Below are 23,745 nucleotides of genomic sequence, written 5' to 3' on the forward strand. Positions count from 1 at the left end.
AGGCAACAAAATAATTTCCACCTACAGAATAAATGACCAAAACCTTACTATTAAAAGAGAAGAAGTTTATTCAGGTGTCAGATTAAATCTGCAGTACATTCATTATTTTGAATTTCATAAATCAATACTGTCTGTCCAAAGTGCAAAGACCGATATGAAACTACAATATTTTAAAAGAGATAACTCATATGACATTTCAGAAGACAACAGAACTTTGTAAGAAGTTTTAAAACAAGCTTCAACATCCATCCGACACACACCAATGCATCCTTAGCAACAATCATGATTTTTTTTTCTCAGTTTTGTTATCGTTTGAAAATAGTTCAACGATAGAGTGATTTTTGTCTGAATTGGATCATTCTAAACAAGGGCACTCAACAGCATTTGTATCATTGTTTGTGATAAAAATGGGCAACACTCAAGCTAAAACTATGGGCCAGCTCCACATGATGCCCGTGGAACTCCTCCAGAGCAGCTGCTTTACTCGTTCTCAAACTTGCTGTATGGGTGGTCCGAGTCAGTCATCAGGCCTGCACAGAGGAAAGAGGAAGGCAGAGAAAGTGGACAAAAAAAAAAGAAGACATAGAAGTTCAAGGGGGCTCAGGCAGCATGATGCTCTGTTCCTCTGCTTAGATTTTCTATTGTTTTCACGGATCTCCCTGAGAGTGATTCTAAAATGTAAACCATGTATTTCTAAAAGTGAGATATTATACTATCTATTATGATAGATATTCTTACGTTGGTTAAAATCAGACGTTCAGTGCATGGTTGAAATCAAATCAGGCATTAAAAGGTATGGATAAACAATATATATTGGTACCAATAAATTATCTTCTGACAATGGGAAACATATTCTGATAATTAAACTATTGTCACTAAATTATCATTCAATAACAATAACAGATTGCTTTCATTGACTCAACAAGTGCAGCAAAAAGCAAAACAAAAACCCCAAAACAATCAAACAAAAACACAAAATGTAAACGAATGCCGATCCTGACCCTTGACTTTTAGTTGGATCAGCCTTCATAAACACTAAAACCTGGTTTTTCATAAGAACTTTGCACAAATCATTAAAATGCCACAGCCTGTGTTTAGTGTGGCTTTTGGTTTATTTGAAATAATTAGAATAATCAAGCCCATGCGGATATTACCCTGATGACATTACTAGGGGCATATTGTCAGACTTGACAAAACTCCTCCAAAGCTACACAAGACTTAAAGTGACAGTTCTCTCCACGAAAAGTAAAACGTTTTTAATGTTTCAAATTAGTGGAGTTTCCCTTTCCATATTTAGCTCTGACTATTTGTGAAAGTGCATTACTGAATACATATGGGATCACCACATGAAAAAAATGCTACTTTCTTCATTATTTGAACACATATTTTTCCCACCCAGCTTCATATTGTGGAAAATAAAATGGAACGGAAGGTAAAAAAAACCTTAGAAATATATTTGTTATTTAGGGCTGTCCCCTCTAAATCCATTAGTTGACTAATTGGTCTTTTTAGTCTTAGGCGACTCCTTTTTTGACCTTTTTTCATGCTAAATTACCTATTTCCAAGAAACAGATGAACACATCTTTCGAAAATGCAAGGTTTAATGTGATGGTTTTGCAAGATTCTTTGTGAAAAAACTCAGTTCTTCAGATCTGTCAAATCAATAGATCTATCAATTAGTAAAAAAAAACGTCCTATTTCTTAGTCTTTCAAAAAAATAACTGAAGTGGCCCTGTGCCCCGCGGTGCTTCTCTCCTGGGTGCCAGCTGGTGCAGGGTAGTAAAGCAAAAACAAAAAATTCCAGCACACACCAGGATATCAGGATTGATATTGCTCTAAGAATTTCTTTAAACAATGAGCTTTAGAGTTTAGTTTATAGGTGCTGTAATTATAAATGATTTACCCTTGGTGGTATAATTTCAACCGATAGTGACATGAAACCATTTCTCATTTTGCTGAATAACCTTGTGGCCGTCCCTCAAGAAAGCCTCGGCCAGCTTCAATGATCCTCAACCTCAACTGAGAGGCAGTACGAAGGAAATAACACGACTTAGCGTTTAGTCTCGCAGAGGATGTAATGCAGCTCCCTGGATTGTGTTTTACAGAAGAGACCAGAATGAGTATGAAAGGAGTGCAGCCTCTTCTGCAATCCCTGTGGAAGTAAACTAATGAAAACAGGAGGCCCGAGGAACAGACCACCATCCATCACTCTGTCATGTTGTCCATACACAAAAACCCACAGAACCTGACATCTTACTTCAACGAGGCTGCCAAGGGACAGGGAGAGGGACAGGGACAGGGACATGCACGCACGCACGCACGCACGCACGCACGCACGCACGCACGCACGCATCAAATGTGTGATATGTTATGCAACATTTCCGTGTAATATCAAGGTGCAAATGAATGCTTCCTCATGCAATGGCAGCTCCTAACAGCAGCGAACTGTTTCTGGTTTCATATCTATCTTTTACAAATAAAAACACCAGCAGACAGACAGATCCCTGGTTTACTGATCTTAAACCTTTTTGTGCCCCTAACTACTTAAAATAAATACATTGCTTTGCTATTGGATTCTTTTTTTTTTTAATGACAGGGATTTTATTACAAAAACTTTTTAAGTTGATGATCACCATATCCTGTGGCACAATATGTTACACTGACACTTCAATTTCATACAAAAAAGAGCACTAAATCAACTTCCTTCATTCAACTTTGACCAAATGTATTTACTGCAGTTGTGCACACATTTTTTTGTGCCATGAGGGATTGTTGAGCTCACTTTCAGTTTTACCTCCAGACAAACTGCTGGCTTGTTTACATCCTGTATGATTTTCAAGATTCAAGAAGCTTTATTTATCCCAAAGGAAATTATTGTGCAACAGTTTCAATACAAAGATGCGAAACGATCAGAGTAACAATAAGCTAACATAAATCAAATCAAAATAAAGCTAACATAAAATAAATCAAACATTTTCTGATTACTTGTGTTTTTTTTCCTTGTCAGGCTTTGTCGAAGCAACTTTTGCCATGTTCCAAGATTTTCAGAATTAACTTGATGATCATGTCACTAAAACTATGAAAGTAGGAAACCAATAAGTTATTGGAATACTCTTTTAAAATGTGTTTGAATTTTTAATTATCGTTTAAATTGTGTTTGATTACTGCTCCTTGTAATAAATACTATTCAGCATAATTGCTTTATTTTTCTGAATGTGCATATTTTTTTGGTTTCCAATATTAAACTATAGAAAACACGCCAGTGTGTATGCAAATTTTATTAATTAATTAATTTGATCTTTATTTATGTTTTTTTTACATTGTCAGCACAATTTAACAATACTGATAATTTTGATATTTTGGTTACTATAACTGTGATATGAAATGTTCATAGTGTTTCATCTTTAATACCATATTGATAAAGAGGGAGAAAAACTAATCTTGCATTTTCCATACATTAGGTGACTATTGATCTTGAGTAATCTGCTTTTGCCCTATTTTGACCGCAGTGCCAGGTTTGCATACAGTGTATGGTACAGGCTATGATACTACAACATCCTGCTCACAGTCATGACAGGACTTACATTTGACACCACGGTATGATAAATTATGCTTAAATTGATTTTAACAGACAGGATTTAGTGTAACCTATATGGGACCTGAATCACCTTGCTCGAGGACAGAAGGCATATACTGCTGAATAATGCATTGCTGGCACAGGGTATGGAAATGTAAGTCAATGAGAATATCTTGGAAAATCTGAAACCGATTCAACATGCATCTGAGACAAAGCTGACATTAACAGAACAGAGAGGCACTGTGTTAGACTTACTGATCAACTCAACAGCAGGTTTATCACAGGGAGAGATGGGAACGGAGCCTGCCTAGCTATCATTAAAGAGGTTTTATGGAGCACATGTAGACCAAGATCCATACATACCGTACTTCTTGCGGATCTGATCGTGTCTTGCCTTTCTCTCCACATTCCTGTAAAAAATAAAAATAAAAATCACAGTTTAGTTATTATGAGTCAGAAAAAGATTTTGCTTTCAGATCTGTAGTTTGGTTTATTTAGTCAGCACAAAAAAGGAGTAGGACATAAGCATTATGGTTCACAAAATCCACTGTTCGGTTCATATCACGGTTTTGGGGTCACGTTTTTTTTCGGTTTGGTTTGGTTGTTTTTTTCTATTTCTTTTAGATTCTAAAAATACCATGTATCAGATTTGTAACCTAATAATTAGATTATTTTTTAATCAGATATTCTTAAGAACATGTCATGCAATCATGCAAAAACTGAAATAATACGGCAGCTTGCTTAGGGATTACTGTAACAATCTTAAATGAAGGTGAAGTGAGATTTTGAAACAGTAGGATACACATTGCTACATTTAAGCATTTATATATTTAGTTGGCAAAAAGGTTAACAATTGTTTGCCTTCTAGGTAAGAATATAAACACTTATACATTATCAAATCTTAGAAAAAATGAAGAAAATAGGTTTTCTTTCACTAAAATACGCACAAACAGCAATCACTGAACTGACTGAATACATCAGGGTTATTCAATTAATTTGGATTTGAGGCCGGTTGATGAAAATGATCCAAAATGAGGGGCCGGTAATCATGAGTCTGGGTATAATGCTACTTTTTACTCCACTACATTTATCTGATTACTTCAGTAGCTAGTTACTTTACCAGGCTGACAAGCACATATGAAACATTAGTTTATTCATCAAAAACTGGACTGACACAAGTGAACGCAACATAAATGCAGAGTAGCATGATTTTTATCAACTTCTCCTCTTTACACTCAGATATTGCTGCGGAATAAAGACAGGCTTCACAGAGACAGAAACAAAAACTTCTCTGGTTAACTGACAGTTTTCTGTGACAACCTTTCTTTTTTTCAGAGTAGAAAGAGACGTTGATGTGGTGATTTGACCACAGATTTAACCAGACAGAAACGATTGAGAACAACAACAACAGAGCGAAGCTTAGCGAGCTGTTGCCAAAACGAAGAAGAGCATAGCGAGAGCTTGCATAGGGGGAGCGTGCATAGTGGGAACGTGCGTAGCGTGAGCGTGCGTAGCGTTGTGGCCTTGTGCCTATAGTGCGCGCATGATTTGACGCAATGAGACGTAGCGCTGAGACGTAGCGCTGAGACGTAGCGCTGAGACGTAGCGCTGAGATGGATACGAGAGAGGACAGCTGTCATGAAGGCTTAAGCTACGTTGCACCTCATAAACCGAACGGTACACATGTGTACAGAACCGTGACATGCATACCGAATGGGACAGATTTTTCGGGTTTACCGTTCCACCCCTAATAAGCATGTATCAGGGAAAATTAGTGGATTTGCTGATGATCACAGGTTATGATGTTTACCAAACTATCTTTCATAAATACTGTATATATTTCACTTTCTTCAGATCACTTTCTGGACAGTTCTTGATCAGCAGGTGGACTTTTAGTTCAGTTTTTGAATGAATGCTTAGAGTTTGATTGACAGCTTTCGCTCATACTGAAATTAGCTGTACCAAACAGGTTAACGGACCAATCTGTTTGAACGGAGCCAAACATGTTAGATTTGCACCCATTCAAACTGGTAGTTTCATGCCAGCTTACTGTGTTTGGTGGCCTCTTTGGACCTCACCATATTTGTCCAGACCAACCTCTGCACAATTATATCATATTAAACATCCATTCTAAACACATTAAAAAGGTAGACATCATGGAACAGCTAGCGGGTGCATTAAACATGCAGCATCACTGTCACCATATCACAAAAGTCTGGTTTGGTCTCTGTTATGGCTCAGACATGGCTGACTGGAGATCAGATTCTAATGAAACTTGGGAGAAAGAAATGAAATGTAAGATTACAGTGATTGCCACAGGAAAGGGCGCTATGATTGCAAGTGAAAATGATGATTTTAATAACCTGTCACACACACCACAGGCTGCATGCAATAACGAGAAATTTCATATGCATGTAAAGTTATTACTTGCACTACAACTCTGCTTCCAAAACCACAATATTGGACTTTTGTGTCCATTATTATAGGCCAGTTTTCCACACAGTCCTACTGTGATATTTAGGCAATAACTGATTTTGCTTTAAAAAGATATACACAATAGAAAGTAGAGAAATGATCACTAGAACTGTTGATAGGGTGATTAAACATATACATTGATTTTACTGAGCAAGAACACTTTTCAGAGACTATCATTTACCGCAACACAGACCACAGTTATTCCCATATGATATATGTTTTTATATTACACTATCACTATTGATATACTGCATCATCCTGCATTACATAGTTCATTTATTTACTGTATTGCTCACTTGTACAAGATATCAACATGAGGCACAACAATATGAGGATAAAAAGAGTAAGTTGAAAAATATATTATATCAATATGTCTACATCCATAAAAGCCAACAAAGTATGAAAAAGCAGGTATGCATTACTTATGTAGAATGGCATTTGAACACTGGCTTGTTGTTGAGTGTTAAGTAATATTTACAGTTAGTGCTGACTTCAACTACATTTAGCTGGCAGCGAAACACAAACAGAGCAACAGGCCTGCTATCAGCCCCTAACTCAGTCTTTCTGAGGAGCAACAAAGGCCTGGGAGGAGGTTTTGTGCTCTGGACCTCCAGGGGCATCACTTCACTTCATCTCTCCACAAAGAGCTGGTGTAAATCAGTCAGTGTTTTATTGCCAGGTAGTGATCTGTGAGCAATCAGGGTGGCTGAGCTCTGCTTGCCATCTGTCCCCCCCACCATGCTGCCGGCTTCTATGGAGCTAATTGACTGACATGTTCACGCTCCCTCTACATAAATATGTCTGCCTTCAACAAGTGGGAAGTGAAGAGAAAAGGGAAGGATGGAATCCTTTCCAAGTACTCATCTGAGGAAATGCTGAGCAGGATCTGAAGGCAACAGATAGTTTAATTTCCATAAGACATTGAAGGTTCTGCTCCTTTGCTTCCATGTTTTCTTATTATATTCAGACATTGGTGTCTAGCTCTTTCTTTATCGCTAGAAAAACACTGATCTGTGTCCCTGTGGCCAAGTTGGCAGCTATTTGTGAAGCGCTATTGCAAATAAACATCCCACTGGTTGCGCGAGGCTTAGTTGAGGTCCTGTGAATGACCTTCATGAAAAAACTGGGTGGAAATAAATTTGAATAAATGGAACTATAAATAAACACATGCTGTCATTCAGACAGCAATGTATAAGTATAAGAAGTAGGGCGAAGTAGTGTCCTCGTTTAAATAAATTATTAGCCGACTAACACTCGATAGGATTTTGTCAACTAATCGGTTAGTTGATGTAATCGACTAATCTGTTAAACTATCCAATAAAAATAAAAAATGTCTAATTGACGAAAGAAGTCTTAAGCCCAGTTCAGACAAAAGATTTGCGACGATTTCGAAACTGGTTTAGAATGTTTCAGGTAAATGTCGCTGCAGTATGGACTGACCTGTCTCGTCCGGACTCAAACCGGCTGATGTTGTCGCCTGCTTCTCCAGCAGCTGGTTTTAGAATGTAAGACGTGTGTTAACAGCAAATTAACTCGTAGCAAAGTCTGCTGGACAAGACACTTAAAAACAGCTGGATAAAATGGTCGTTTTGGATGGAGGCTCAACGAACGTGCAGGAGAGAAAGAAAAAGAGAGACAGAGTGTAGAGCAAGCAATACAATAAATAAGGACAGGGAGCGTCGTAATGGAGAACAAAGCAGTGAATCAGAGAAATAAAGCGTTATTTTCACCATTTTATCACAACTACTGTACCTGTAGCTACTATCTCACTATCTCTGTCCTCATTTCAATTTTATAATGCTACAAATTATATCCAGCTACAAAAAAAAACTTGAAAATGGAGTTTAGAACGCAAGCACAGAGAGGCATTGCTATGTAGATGATACACCGTCTCGCCTCGTCTCACTGGTGTGAACTGGCAGGTTTCAGAACGTAAGAGACCTGAAGCTGAGCATTTCAAGTCATCTCGTCAAGGATCTTGGTCTGAACTAGACCAGAACACCAATAATTTGCAAATCATTTTCAACCTATATTACATATTAGATAAACTTCAAGACAATATATTTAATGTATTTAATGTATCAATGCATCAAATTCAAAATCAATGAATTTAAAAAAAAAAATCAACGTTTATCAATTTGAACATTAGATATAATGTCTTTGTAGTGTATTCAATTGAATATAGGAGTAAAAGGGTTTGCAAATCATTGTATTGTGTTTATATTTATGTTTTACACAGTGGCCCACCTTCATGTGAATTGGGGTTGTACAAGGTAAAGTCAAATTGAGGTGGGTTTTTGCTGTACATTTTCACAGTAGACATGCCAGTAGGAAAAGCACAGGTGAAACTGAAAACCATCTGTTCTTTTAAGTGTCCCAGTAACCTTTTCCAGTGAGCCAGCATGCACAATACCAGGATCTCCCCTAACTTGAATGCAGCCATACTTAACGGTATTATATATCTGTGTTTTTCCTACTATGACTTGTCCCATTGTCTGCTGTGAAAAGCCGTACACACTCGCCAAATCTCAACAACATAGTGCTAATCTGCGCATCAAACAAGCTGATTGGTTGACTCAACATTTTGGCAGGAACTTTTTTAAATTTTTCTTTTAAAAAACTTGGGTGTTCATTTTAGCAGGGCACTCTCAAGTGATCCTCTATCAGAGCATAGGAAACAAAATTCTCTTCAAGGCACTTAAAATAGTTTACTGTCTTGTCATTGTCCATTCATGTTGATGAATCCAAATTTCTTATATTTTCTTCCAGTTGTAGTGGTTTGCTTACTCTGGTTACTCTGTCACAGAGGTAAAACTGATTTCTGTTGTTGCTGAGGTCTGGCAGCAGTGTCTAGAGGCACTAGTCTTTCCCATGATGGGTCCGATCTATTCTGAATGTCCTTTTCACAACGTGAACTTCATCTATGTAGGTCACTGCACTAACTCTGACTTCGGAGATTTGATCATGCTCACTGCAGGAAACCCTGACTAGATTCTGTGGCACGTAAGAGAAAAGCTCATAGGAGGTTGGATAATTCAACTCACAGGCTCTCTCTCTCTCTCTCTCTCTCTCTCTCACACACACACACACACACACACACACACACACACAACCAGGACTCTGATGTTCCCAACACTGCAAGTGATGATGACTGCATGACTGCCCCACTTACCAGCACATCACCCAGCCATTCTGGGAGGATGAATGCACTGGGAGCACAGGCACTAAATAGAAAGATGAGGCTGAAACATGTATTGGATGCAGCAAGAGGAAGACTTCCAGGTCTACTGACTGCTGTATGATTCTGTGACTAACACACTGATTCTTTGACAGTGGACTGCACTCCACAGGATGTAGCCCACTCTATTTGTGACCACATTACTAAAGAGCAGCTGCTCAGCCTTGACAATCCAATTGGTGTTTTGGGATGCAAGTGGAGGAATACTGAGCTCCTCTTATGGGACATGGACTTGTTGATGCGGGTTTTACATAGGAAAAGAAGGAGAGAGAGATGAAACAAAGACAACCAGCTAGACTCGAATAGCTGCACTTCATGGTCACTGTCTTCACCTCTAAACCATATTACAATTTATGCTTTTGCTCATAACTTCCGAACTGGGAGAATCAAGGAAACTTTATTGTTTTTTTATTTGGCTTTCTTGGCTCAGCAGATATCTATCCATATACAGTAAGTTACGCACTCATTTTGGCAACAGAGAACTTCCATCAGTTAAATGTATAGATGGAACGGAAACAGTTAGGGCTTGGTTTAAACAAAAAAAAAAACTCAGATTCAAAGTGATCTTCACTTGAATGATTCCAATAACGATGAATAAATCCTGAGGTCGATCTTTGCAAAAGCTGTAGCGGGCTCTGTATTAGAGATGGATCTTTGTATCACATGAAACTAGACAATTTAAGGAGTCCATTGGTACCAACCATAGCTTGCTAATACTTCTTGATTTTACAGCCCTATGCACTCTCTTTCAAATTAAAGGCAATAAATTAGAAAGCTGTGATCAAAAACATCAATGTTTTAATAGGACAATCACATAATTTTATCCCAACTAATTTCTGTTGTAAAAATTATTATTATTATTATTATTATTATTATTCGTCACTACTAACTTTATGAGTTATTGAAGTTTTAGTTTGACTCAAGTAAAGAGTTTTGTCTAGTGAAATTATTTAAAAGTATTATTACTTTATATGTGATTTTGCTAACAGTTACTATAATGTAATACATATGGATATCAGAAAAAGATCCTGCTTATATTGTGAAAGTAATCATAGTCATATCTCCCAGCCCTACAACATTTACATCTTGTAGTTTTCACATGTCACTCAAAACATTAAAAAAACAACAAGACTTCTCTTTGGAACAAAATTGTTTTCACTTGAAGACTTATTAAATGCGGAGACTGACTATAAAGATGGATGGCTTGACAGCACCCTGACAGTGAAGCCAAAACATCTCGATCATTTGTATAACCATATCCCCAGGGTACTATGGTGAAATACAAACACTGATTAAGTGCATCGAACAAATCAATGTTTGGATGTGCCAAAATTTTCTACATTTAAACACAAGTCTGAGGTAGTTGTTTCTGGAGCCAAAGAGGAACAACTGAAAGCCAGCACTCTGCTTCAAACGTTAAAAAACACAGACAAACTAAATTTGAAGAGCCACATTGAAAAAATAAAAAAAGTCAGGCTATCACCTTAAGAATATATCGAGGTTCAAAGGACTTATGTCTCACCAGGATTTGGAAAAAAAAAATAGTCAACCCATTTGTCTTTAGTAGACTTGATTACTGCAATTGTGTCTTTACAGGCCTCTCTAAAAAGTCAATTAAACAGCTGCAGCTGATTCACAACATGGAGAAAGTGGATGACATAATTTAATTTCTGGAGTCTATTGTCTGGCTTCCTATTTGTCAAAGAATTTGATTTAAAATACTACTGTAGGTTTATAAAGCACTGAATGGTTTAGGGTCAAAATACATCTCTGATTTTCTGCTACATAATGAGCCATCCAGACATGTCAGGTCATATGGTTCAGGTCTGCTTTCTGTCCAAGAGTCAGAATGAAAACAACGGAGAAGCAGTATGTAGTTTTTATGCTGGAAAAAAACTTCCAGAAAACTGCAGGTCCGCTGCAACTCAGTTCTTTTAGATCAAGGCTTAAAACTTTTCTATTTGATGCCGCCTTGTATTAAATGAAATAATTACTAATTTCTTACAATGCAGTGTAACTTGAATTCTTGTATTTTATAGGTCTTCTATTTTAGCTTGTTTTTATTTCTTATTCTCTTTAAGGACTGGTTTTAAATGTTTTTAATTGCTTTTTTAATGTTTAATGTAAGGCACTTTGAATTGTCTTGTTGCTGAAATGTGCTTTATAAATAAACTTGCCTTGCCCCCTGGTGGCTGGCTGCAGTATAGGTCATAACCGGTGCCTCCTCTATGTTAACGAATGGGACATGGGCCAATGTAAAAAGGCAGAGTACATGTCACATACATTTTTCCAAGGATGGTTTCTGGTGTCATTTTAAGGTAGTTCTTATCGTGCTGAGGTTTGTTCAATTGTTCATTTTTCTGATACGCTTTTACGTGATTTAATTAGTTATTTGATGCTATAAAAACAGAGTGAAATGTCATGATTGACAGCTCTCACTGACCTGTGATTGGTTGAGTAGGGATATGGGTGGGACATCAATACTGCCCAGTTACTACTGTGCCGATTCATGTTGCAAAATTACAACATGGCGGCGCCCATATCCAGGATATTTTGGCAGCACTTTTGTACCATGGGACGTAGTGGAGCGTGTCCATATTTGTATGCAGTCTATGATGCAGAGACACATACCGGCTAAACTGTGGAGTTGTTATTTAAATAAACACAGTGATGTTGTGTTACGGACAGCTTCAAGCAGGTTTTTACTTAAGCCTGGAGTGAAGTTCTTACCTTTCCTCAGCACGCTGTTTGATCTCCTCTCTCCTTCTGACAAATCTCTCCTCATCTCTGTCAGGCCTTAAGACATAAGGAGGCATGAAAAGGGTATCAGAATTACAGAACAATAAACACTCATCTAAATGTGACAAATTACATACATCTACAAACTGCCACATTTGCTTAAGGGATATTCTTTTCACATAGCTCATATACTTTTCTTCAAAAGTCTCTGGAGCATGATTTAAATTGGAGTCATGATTCATCTCTGCAGCTTGAGAAACAACAGGAAATTGATGTTCAAAAATAAAGTGAGCGCTTCTGCTACAGAGAGTACTTGTGACAGTGTCACCTTTGATAGTGGAATTACTAATTTAAAGAAAGCTGCGCAATCAGGAGGTGAGAAAATAAAATTGCTTCTAGGAAATGTAACTACAGGATTGATTTAAATGAAAGCTTAATGTGTGTGTGTGTTTCAGGCATGCTCTCCATCCCATTTTCTTCTGTCAGATGATGGACATGAACGAGACTCCTACACCCACTGGACTGTCAGTGTGTGACAGGCCAGCCTGCAGTTGATTGACTGACATGCCATTTTCATTTCACTCCAGCACCACACACAGTTGCTTTGTAAAGGAAGCTAAAATGATGAAGCTACTACAGCAACAGAAGAGAGTGATTGTGGCCCTGATTCATGGGTGCTCAACTCACAAGGTCCACTTCACTGAACAGTTATCTGCCACAGAGGAATAAATAACTCCTTTTATTTGAGAACAAATATAGAGCTTTGATTCTCTGCCTGATTGGATGAGTTTCATGCAAATCTCTGTTTTTAAAAAAAAAAAAAATTAAATTAATACCTTATAGTGTGTGAAATTTTATGAATAATGAATAGGCTCTGTACCACTGTATATGACTGTCATCCTCTGGATAAAAAACAGTGTAAATTCAGGTTTTTAAAATCAGGCTCAGGCCCAAAACTGCTGACGTGGTTCGGGTTTGGGTTCAGGGTCGGACCAGATTTTTTTGGGGCTTTCATTAGAATTTTCAACTAACACTTCTTAAAAGGTGTTTAAAGGGAAACACCATCTAAATGAAGAATTGCAATATGTTATTTCCTTGGCCTAAAGTTCAATCAATAGTTTTGATGTCATCAAGTATAAAGTCTGTAGCTGCTCCATAAACAATGAATGGGGGACTGATTTTGTGGGCCTTTTTTTTCTTTTTCAACTTTTTCAACTTTAACTTTACACTATTGTAGTGTCACTTGTGAAACAGAAAATGTTCCCATATACTTAAAACATGATCTTGGGTTTCCCCAGTTCCATCTATAACATCTTTTCGCAACTCATTGTCTACGGAACGGTTCCAGTTGTTTTAGGGCGTACTCACACTGTCCTTCCGCGCCGCGACCCGGGCTTTAGGGTACTTGTCCCCCCTCCCTCTCCCCCCACGCCCCAGCCCCGTTTGTACTCACACTGCCAGGGCCTCGGCCAATGCTTCTTGCTGTCCATACGTCATCATGCTGTAACACGTCACACGCATTGATTGCGCGTGTGTGGCTTTGTTTACAAATCTTTCCACAGACCTCGGAGTGTTTGTGCGTCTTGTCGACTGTTTTTGAATATTTTCATCCGACCAAATCTGCAGTAAACACTCCACCTCCGCCTCACATCAACGCGAACCTTTCACCGCCATTGTTGTTGTTGTTAAATGTCCGCGCATGGTCCGTCCTTCTATTTACATGTCCGAACAGGCGCACATAACGCTACCACCGTAGGGCTCGTGCTCGTGCAAGTGCAAACGGCTCCGCTGGCGGGCCGTGGACGGCCCGCTGGCCGCATTTCTGCGCGGAACGGGTGCACTCACACTGCTTAAAGGTACTAGGCTTTAGCTGAAAAAACGGTTTGGGCCCCAGCTTACTGGATGACAGCTCAAATTTGAGTTTAAGCACTGTAGTTTTCAGATTTGGGAGAGAATCTTCATGTTAAGAAATATTTTTAGATCGTCTTAGACAATTGGAATAACATGTATGCATTTTCTAAAAGGGTGTAGTTCCATTTAAGGTCACCTTTATACAATGTTATCAATTTATTGTCCATTAATGAACTCCACTACAATAGCGCTACAATAAATCACATCTTTATGTGGCTTATCATACATTTTTCTTGACGTCAAAGCGTTGTTGACTCAGCTGTACAGTCATGAGGTTATAGTCAGGGTTGGTGTTGCACTGGACTGCACTATAACCTCCCGAAGAGTTCATGATTTTTGGTGTTAGTAAAAGTAAGTATATTTATATATATATATATATATATATATATATATATATATATATATATATATATATTACGTTGGCTCTAAAATGCCACTGACTTGTCATTTAACTTTACCTTGATTGACGCTTCTTGCAGCAACAGCAGCAGCAGCAGCATGCGATAATGCTGATGATGATGATTCCACCCAGGACAGCCAGGGTAATGATCAGGGCTTCAAAGTTCACTGAATCACATGAAACGACAAAGAATTAATATTCATATTCTTTACAAGAACATGATTTATTCTGACCTCATATAATAAATAAAACCTGAAACTTTGGGCCCCTATTTCCTTTCAATGACAATATAAACTCAATCAGTTTGACAATGGTGCCACCCGCTGTCTTCTGGGCAACACTACAAGTCACCACTATGTAATGATGTAACTTGCTACTTCCATTTCCAGTGAAAACGTAACCAAGACATCAAACAAGACTTAACCACATGAGACGCTGTGTCTAGGCCCAAACCACTCCAGCAGCAGCATAGCTGTTTATCAGTTTTGCTTGGTAACAAATACAACACTCAAAATGTCTGTTTGAAGTCAATGATAAAACACCTGAACGAGCAGCAGTGATTAGGTTACTACAAAGGCAAGACGAAGGATGCAAATCAGTTCCCTGATTCTTGAAGGGTTGTGGGTCAGATTTTCTCACAAAAAACGACTCATGAAATCGTGTATAAGCAGATATATATATAGGTCTGAGCAACCTGAAGGTGGTTACTTGGTTGACTTTGTTACAGAAAGCTGAACAGTTTAAAACACAATGACACAAAAACAAAACAATGAAAGGTTATAACTAACCTTAAATGTACACGTCATTTTCTTCTGCATAATGTACTAGCTAGGAAGCTAGTGGGTTTGTGGTTAGTTTGTCAACCTATGATTAGGTTTCCATCAGCGGCCTTAATTGCTTTTCCACAACTTTACATAACTAGCTTAGAACACATTCAAGACATTCACATTTTCTTACCTGGAATCTGTTATTATTGATTTTAAATACTGCTATTGAGTTCACAGAAATACCCAAATACACACATGTACAAACAGGACCTATACACATGCATTATTTAAGGAGGGATTTCAGAGTGAGGGGCTTCCTCACAGGATGACAACCCAAGCAATTGGGGGCTTGGTGCCATGCTCAAGAGCACATTGGCACTGTCCAGGAGGCAACTGGCACATCTCCAGCTACCAGTCCAAGGGACTTGGTGACCCTCTGGTCCCCACGGACTGGCCTACTGCCGCTCCCATGTATTGTATTAATGAGTAAGACCATATGAAAAATGCATTCTGTCTTCTTTCCTGTAAAGTGATTGTTTTTGTGTAAAATACTTCCCCAATGAACATATTCAATTCCTGAACTCAACATGTCTGGAGTACATAATACAAGATTTAAATAATAAAAATAGTTACATGAAAGCAAAGCAAAGTAAATGGATGTTTTCCCTTTGCCCCAGAGAATAATTATTGAGCAATTAGTATATTGAATGTTTTTAAAATAGTGTAATCTAGTGTTTGTTAAATGTACATGGTATATTAAATAAGACCCATAGAGTCTAAATGTAGCTTTGTCTTAGTTTTTATAATCATTTCCCCATTTTTTCTAACTTTAGATGCATGAAATGTGGATTTCTGTGTAAAATATTACAAACTGAGTGTAAGCCACAGTGTCTTAGTATTTAATCCATCAATCTCTATAATTAGTTTTGTTCTGGGATAACTTTGACAAATGTGAACATTCTTTCATTGTGACGAGCATTGGTGAATTTCCCATCTATGTTCACATCATCCGATTCATGCTTTAATTGTTTGAGTACGGCTATGTGTCTACACTGTAATTATCTATGTGAATTAACAGGACTTTGGGGCTTGATCAAATGTGTATCGTATGTTTGAGCTTTGTTTATTCATCTGGTTAAAAGGTCATCTGCAACCACAAAAATTCCTTAGCTGAATACTTTCCCCATCTGGCTGGCTCCTCCGAAATAAGGGAAACTCCATGCAGGCGAGTGATATTTTTTTTTTCCTGTACCTACTAAGCATGTTATGGTGTGTACACACAGGCAATGGTTTATTTCATCTAAGCTGGAACAGAAAATCAACCACACAAGAGAGGAAGCAGGTTGAGTGCTGCAGGAATGAGATGTAGGATCATAAGTTGATACTGAATCAACATGAAGTGAGAGGAACAGTTTTGGCTGACTCTTCTCACCCAACCAGGTATCTTTGCAAATTGTTCCCTCTGATAAAACACCCAAGTGTTTGTTTAGGAGAACATCCCTGAAGCTATTTGCCTCCTAAACTCTAATTAACCAGTATTTCAAAGAGATCATCTGGATCATTTTAGGATTTCCACTTGTACATGGGCATGGCACATAACAACACAGTTACTTTTCTTTTTGTTATCTAGTTGAATTGTTTTTATTTTATGGACATATTTCATATTGTATGTATTCTATATAGTTGTGTACTGTATTTGTGTATGATCTCGGTTTTGTATGTTAAAATGGCAATGAAGAATTACATAATTTTTTAAGAATTAAGAATACTATTATTATTATGCATGATGTGTATTGTGCTTGTATGTATTTTTGGAATATTTTTCTCTTGTATGTGCTTTGTGCTTGGTATTTGTGTTTTATTTTTCTGTACTGATGTTGATGTAAATCCCTTTGCAACCTGTGTTTAAAAAGATGCTATAAATTAGGTTTCACTTATGTACATATCCAAAGTACTGAACCATAACACCAACTTCCTCATATCAGTCTCCCCGCATTTACCGTCTGCATTTCCCGGGAACTCAAAACAATGGTGACTGAAACAAGTAACAGTAACAGTTTCCTTCTTTAGTGAAATCCAATAAAACATTTTTCATGTTTACTTTTCAGCAAGAAACACCCTTTTACAACACCAGCGGGATAACTGATTGCAGTCTTGTAAAGTGATAAATGAAAGAGAAAAGCACACAGTCACCATCTTTCACATCATGATAAGACTGATTAACTCACACCAACACGCTCCCCAACGAGCCTGGGACAACTGGCACACTGACGGTGGAGGCAGCAACCAGGTCACTGGGTATTCAGTGCAATTGTTTGTGCCGAAGCACCACAGACACTATGAAGACAAAACACAAAGATCAGCCCTCTATGGTTCTATTAACAACTAAAAAGTCTATTTGATATACAAATCTAGAGCTGCAACTATTAGTCAATTTGATTAAGCAATAGTAAATTAACCTGCAACTACTTTGATGATTGATTCATTCATTGTTTCGCTAGTTTATTACACTAAAATCCCGAATATTCTCTGGTGCCACCTTCAACTCATTTATAAGCATTTGCTTCACCAGTTTAAAGACGGCAACTTGGGCAATTTCCCCATGTATAAATATATAAAAACACAAGCTTTAATCACAGCTCTAATAAAGAAACCATATCTTAACAGTGTTAACTGTAAGGGTGGTGTCCTCAATATATGCCATTCACATTTAAAAACACCATGCTCCATATAAAAATATGGTCAATTTAGCACTGAAATATAACAGGAGTTTCTTTTGTTTTTTTTGCGAGGACAGCCTTGGTGCGTTTGACTGTAGCACGTAAACCAGTACTAAAAGTTGACAATTAAGTAGGTAATTGCCCCTCGGAGTCACTGCTTGACTGTAAGAGCCTACAGTGGATGGGATCTGACATCATGTTATGGGAAGTTAAGTGGGTCGCTTAATGTGCAGATAAACAAGGGATTGCTATAACAATGAGGATTTATGACAGCAGTTTGAAATGTCTGGGCAAAGGTCTGCTCGTATCTTTTAAAAACTGCTCCCATATTACTCTTAGCAATCTTACCTTGGCATGTGGAACACAGGTGTCACATTTTTTGTACGCAGAGCAGGCTGAAAACAGAGAAGCAGAAACGTAACGTTAACGAGCTCGGCCGAAAGTAATGAAAAAGCCATTTAGCTATGTCCGCGCTAGATCAGAAACCAGCAGCCGACAGTGACGTATTAAACAAAAACACAATTTCACTGGTTAACTTAAACGTACTAACCTTCTTATAAACTGGCATTAAAGTATCATATTGTCATCACTTTTTTTCAACTGTAAAATCAAACAAACAAATGAGCTACTTTCCAAACTACAAATCAACTTACGAGTTGTTGGTGGTGGCGTTGTTTGGCATTCCCCCTGGCTAACAAAGCTGAGGCACAGGCACAGCGCGACAGCACCAAAAAACACCGAAGTGCGCAGTGTTTGCCTCCCGGTTGTACAGGAAGACATCGTTAAAAACCAAACCACAAGGAAGCTTAACTTCGTCTAAGAATAATGAATACTATGCTCGTCTAGATGAATACACCTGGCGTGTTTGCACTTCGCGATTCTCGATAAACACTCTTGTTTCTGTTATTGCCCTGGTATCTGCAGCTGCTGTCACTTCCTGGTTGCCTGGGGTTAGCGCGTTAGTTCCACCGTGACAGCCCGGCGGGAGGAGTTAAAGTTTCTGACAACAGAAACGTTCGCATGCTCAGATTCACAGGTGTGGAAGCGCATTTCCGCCAGTGTGATGAAAAAAAAAAAGATTCTTAGTGATATTATGAATTAGTATCTCAAAAAAAAATATGAAAAAGTATCTCAAAATATTGACTTAGTGTCTCAAAATAATAACTTTGTTTCTCAAAAAGAATAACTTAGTATCTCAAAATGTAATATGTAGTCATTATTTTTGAGACACAGTCATTGTTTTTGAGATACTTAGTCATTATTTTGAGATACTAAGTCATTCTTTATAAGACACAATCATTATTTTGATACTTAGTCATTATTTTGAGATACTAAGTCATTCTTTATAAGACACAATCATTATTTTGATACTTAGTCATTATTTTGAGATACTAAGTCATTCTTTATAAGACACAATCATTATTTTGATACTTAGTCATTATTTTGAGATACTAAGTCATTCTTTATAAGACACAATCATTATTTTGATACTTAGTCATTCTTTTTGAGATACTAAGTCATTCTTTATAAGACACAATCATTATTTTGATACTTAGTCATTCTTTTTGAGATACTAAGTCATTCTTTATAAGACACAATCATTATTTTGATACTTAGTCATTATTTTGAGATACTAAGTCATTCTTTATGAGAAACAATCATTATTTTGATACTTAGTCATTATTTTGAGATACTAAGTCATTCTTTATGAGAAACAATCATTATTTTGATACTTAGTCATTATTTTGAGATACTAAGTCATTCTTTATAAGACACAATCATTATTTTGATACTTAGTCATTATTTTGAGATACTAAGTCATACTTTATAAGACACAATCATTATTTTGATACTTAGTCATTCTTTTTGAGATACTAAGTCATGATTTTGAGACACAGTCATTATTTCTGAGACACAAAGTCATTACTTTGAGATACTAAGTCATTCTTTTTGAGACAGTCATTATTTTGAGATACTAAGTCAGTATTTTGAGATACTTTTTCATTATGATGACTTACAGGATCCTTTTTATCACACCGGGGGAAATGGGCTTCCATAAACAAGTATTGTATTGTATAGTATTTTTTTATTTTTTAACTTTTAGTCACCTTTTGCATCTTGTTGCTAAAACCAAGATGCTTCACTACAGGAGAGAGGTGCACAGTCTCTCGGACAGGTGCATTCGACTTTCAAAATTCTAAATTAAAGCGCCATAAAAATGCCATGACTAAATGCCATGTTTTATTTATCAATTTATTTATGTATTTCATTATTTCAGTATTTTCTTTTTCACATTTCAATTGGAAGTGGTTGTGAGACCTCTTGAGATTTCCTTTATTAAGGTGATTATTATGTTTTATGTTTTATTAAAGGACCTAGCTTATGCCTTAGCAGTTTGCTAGTCTTCCTGAGGTCCACTTTCCAGCAGACTTAATAAATTTCAACAATTCGACAGGACAAATACATAGTAAATACATTAGAAAATACATTATAAATACAATACAAAATACATTTACAACGTGCATTTCAAGAGTGCATCATAAAAGTGCGTTACAAAATGCGACATTACATCACACATCAGTATAATGCTTCAGTATAATCCAATAATTTGGATTATAAAATGCACGACTTACAGAAGTGCAGCACATAGTACATTTAACATATTAAAAAAACAAATAAAAAATAGTAAAGCTTTATCCATAAACCCTAATATCAACCACTGAAAAAGAACATCTTTAACCTCTTTTTGAAAGATATTTTACTTTTTTCTTGACGGATATCAAGTGGTAATTCATTCCAAAAATTACTCGCTCTATTATTGTATTACATATTAGCCAATGTCATGTAATATTTTAAAAGACAGGAGCAAGTAACTAGCAAGTAAATTTACTTGCAAGTAAATGCCATATGCTGTATGGAAAACAACTGGGAACTGAGAATCAACACACGCTCGTTTTCAATATTTCAGGGAATTCAGTCTTACAACATCCAAAGTGTTTTATTCCCCCTTTTACTGCAGGGCTTGTCTTTTAAACAAATGCATCTGTATTCAGTTGGACATTTCAAACAGTTTCACAGTTTTATTACACAGTTTTATGTAATAAAGTTTGTCATGGCCTGTTTTGATACATTTGCCAGATGGTATGATAATGCATTTGTAGTTTGAAAAATGAGCAAAAGTAGCCTATGGTCTGTTTCCAGCAGGCTACATATAACGAGGAGTTACTGTCGCTGTTTACCACTTTTTGTCTGTTATGGTGTCATATACTGCAACCGAATCACTCCATGGAATATTAATGAAGACTGAGTTGAAAAGCTCTACATTATTTAACCAGTAGGTGGCAGTGTAATGTCTGTTCAGCAGTGACTACCCAGAAGGCAAGAATCGTGGCCATGACTGCATTTGTCCGTCTGTTGATTAGCTGTTTGACGGATTCTGTGTTTGCTACAAGTCAATGTAAATGATGACTGCATGTGTTTTACAGGTACTGTTTTTTATTTAACTTTACATTATGTGTAGTCACACATTTCATGCACTAGTGGTTGTGAAATATGGACATGATTAAAAATGCCTTTGAGCAGAAAGGGCGTGTTCTGTTGTTCTTTTATTTACATCCTCATTCCCACCTGCCAACAAAAAGAATGTAATTTGGAGGACACATGGAAAGAAAGGGAAGAAAGTGAAAGAAAGGAGACAGAAGTGGGGCAGACATAGAAAATGCATCCAGTATTACAGATGAATTGGTCCTATCACAAACTTCAGTTCAATAGTCAATCATGCCAAACTATAATGCAACAACGTTATTTTTATCCCACCAGATCAAAATAAAGAGTTCAGGTTATAACGTCAGAGAGAAAGCATAGGAAGTAAAAAAGAAAATATTTTAAAGAAATTAAATGTCCAGTTGACATAAACTGGCATACCAGTTGCAACTGTGGAAATTTCAATGGTTATGTAAAAAGTTAACAAAGGGTCAACTGCCGTAGCCAGACAGTTTTAGTGTTGGATTTTGGTACTGTGGGGCTACAGATGGCCCTCATCGTGGATTTAGGCTCATTTATAAATGACTCTCTCCCAGTAACACTCACCAAAACACCTATCACACTCGCAAGTCCCAAACTGTTTACAGATTGAAAAATTAAAAGGCAAGTCGTTTTTTTTTAGTCTACCACTTTGGTCCAGACTGAAATATCATCATGATCATGAGATTGACATTTCTTGTGAAATGTCCTGACAACTGTTAGAATGATTGCCATAACATTTTATAAAATTGTTTGTGTGTTGATCCCCCTACAGTTTTCACTGATCTATTAAAATATCTCCACATCTATTGGATCAGTTGGTACATATTAAATCCCTATGACTTAGTGTTTCCCATAATGTTCATCCGTGCATTAACCAATCCTTTAGTTTATGGGCCTGGCTGTCTAGCACAGTAGTGGTCTGCGGAGGGAGCGCAGCAGCATCAGGGACACCTCTTACCCTGGCCACAGTCTGTTTGCCCTCCGCCCCTCTGGGAGGTACTACAAGAATCACTCTTCCAGGACCAGCATGCTCAGTAACAGCATCTACCCCTTTGCAGCCTATACTGTATGTCGGATCCATATACACTTCATTCATATCACACCTCCAGCTGTTTATTCTATAATATTTTATTATTAGCATTACTATAAGTAAGGCTTGCTTTTAGCCGAGCAAGAAATTCCTTTTTCTATGTAGTTGAAGCGGTTGTTGATCACCTGCGGCCTCTGCAGGGTGGTTAAAGGAGCTGTATTCAATATTCAGAACATTAATGTAGCAGCAAACCTATATTTGCTATGTAAGTTTATAGTGGAGTCACGTTATATCATGGAGCCAGTATGTGGAAGTCAGTGCATGGGGCTGTAAAAAAAAATTGGTATTTCACATTTTGGTGAACTGTCTGTGAGAGCTTTGTGGAGGCAATCACAGCCTACTTTTTTCCCCCCGGAATACAGCTCCTGAGGAGAATACATTCATTGTGAGGAGTAGGCAGTCAATGACGGCATAAAGCATTTTTTTAAAATTGTGAAGCATCACAATAGAGAGGTGCTTGAGTGTACAGTCATAAATGTGCACAAGAAATATTAGGTGGATGGGTGCAGCAGTATGTGGGATTAGCTGCGCACACACACAAACACACACACACACACACACACAACCGGAAGCATGATGTCCTTGCATGCTTACGCATGACAGAGATGATTAACCAGACTATGAGGTAAATTATTCTTTTCATTTCTGTCCTCCAGTTTGTCTTCATCTCTTTAAAGTTATTCTTTTTTTATTCCATAACAATATGTATTCAAAGTGCACAAGTTTACCGCTTTTCTTTCACCTGAAGATAATGTTGAAAGAAGCACTTCAAGAAAGTTAACTTAATATTTATTTTCTCAAGTTTTTTTTACATGGTTTTTCTTGTATTCAAAATGATATTCCACCTCTATTTTCTTTTGCTAACTCTGCAACACTAATTAACTGCTTTGTGCAGCAACAAGCTAGAAACACAACCTTGTCACTTTTTACATTTCTTTTCTTTTTACGCTTTCAACATCCGGAGAGACTACAGTGTTAATCACTATGCACAATATACTGAAAATGTTTCCCATTTAAGGTTATGCTAAGGCTCATAAGGCTTGTAGTTCGTCTTGATGTTAGCAATAACTCATGCTCCAAATGGAACAGAATGATCTTCTGGTATGCGTGACTTTGCACTGTAAATGTAATGCTAATCTATTCAATACGTTTTAATATTTCATGTGTACAAGTCAAGTGGTGACAATGCAAGAAAGGTCACAAGGTCACCAAAAACATTAAGAATCATCCTACGTGGAATAAGAATATCCAGATAAAACAGATACAGATTATAATTTTACAACATATTCAGTCTATCCTTACT

At 37.2% G+C, this 23,745-nt stretch overlaps 1 protein-coding gene across 1 annotated transcript; it reads right to left on the reverse strand.

Annotated features, from left to right (window-relative positions):
- Window positions 1–56: 56 nt before the first annotated feature.
- On the reverse strand, window positions 57–18,766 carry LOC310950891 (pituitary tumor-transforming gene 1 protein-interacting protein). Its single transcript, XM_083918919.1, has 7 exons — window positions 18,481–18,766; window positions 18,176–18,222; window positions 17,336–17,444; window positions 14,399–14,507; window positions 12,021–12,086; window positions 3,941–3,987; window positions 57–530 (listed from the first exon to the last, which is right to left on the reverse strand). The coding sequence occupies exons 1-7, from the start codon at window positions 18,605–18,607 to the stop codon at window positions 481–483; spliced, it is 555 nt and encodes a 184-aa protein (XP_083775045.1). The 5' UTR covers window positions 18,608–18,766; the 3' UTR covers window positions 57–480.
- Between the last annotated feature and the right edge of the window lie 4,979 nt (window positions 18,767–23,745).

This window comes from Echiichthys vipera (genome assembly GCF_963691815.1).
Source record: "Echiichthys vipera genome assembly, chromosome: 8".
Classification (NCBI taxonomy): Eukaryota; Metazoa; Chordata; class Actinopteri; order Perciformes; family Trachinidae; genus Echiichthys; species Echiichthys vipera.

What these genes read in the sequence shown, in the direction of transcription:
- LOC310950891 (XM_083918919.1), bottom strand. Translation starts at nt 18,607, where the DNA reads ATGTCTTCCTGTACAACCGGGAGGCAAACACTGCGCACTTCGGTGTTT. An exon ending in TCGTTGGGGAGCGTGTTGGT is followed by an intron (nt 14,508 to 17,335) that starts GTGAGTTAATCA and finishes CATGTGATTCAG; the next exon opens with TGAACTTTGAAGCCCTGATC. An exon ending in AAACAGCGTGCTGAGGAAAG is followed by an intron (nt 3,988 to 12,020) that starts GTAAGAACTTCA and finishes TATTTTTTACAG; the next exon opens with GAATGTGGAGAGAAAGGCAA.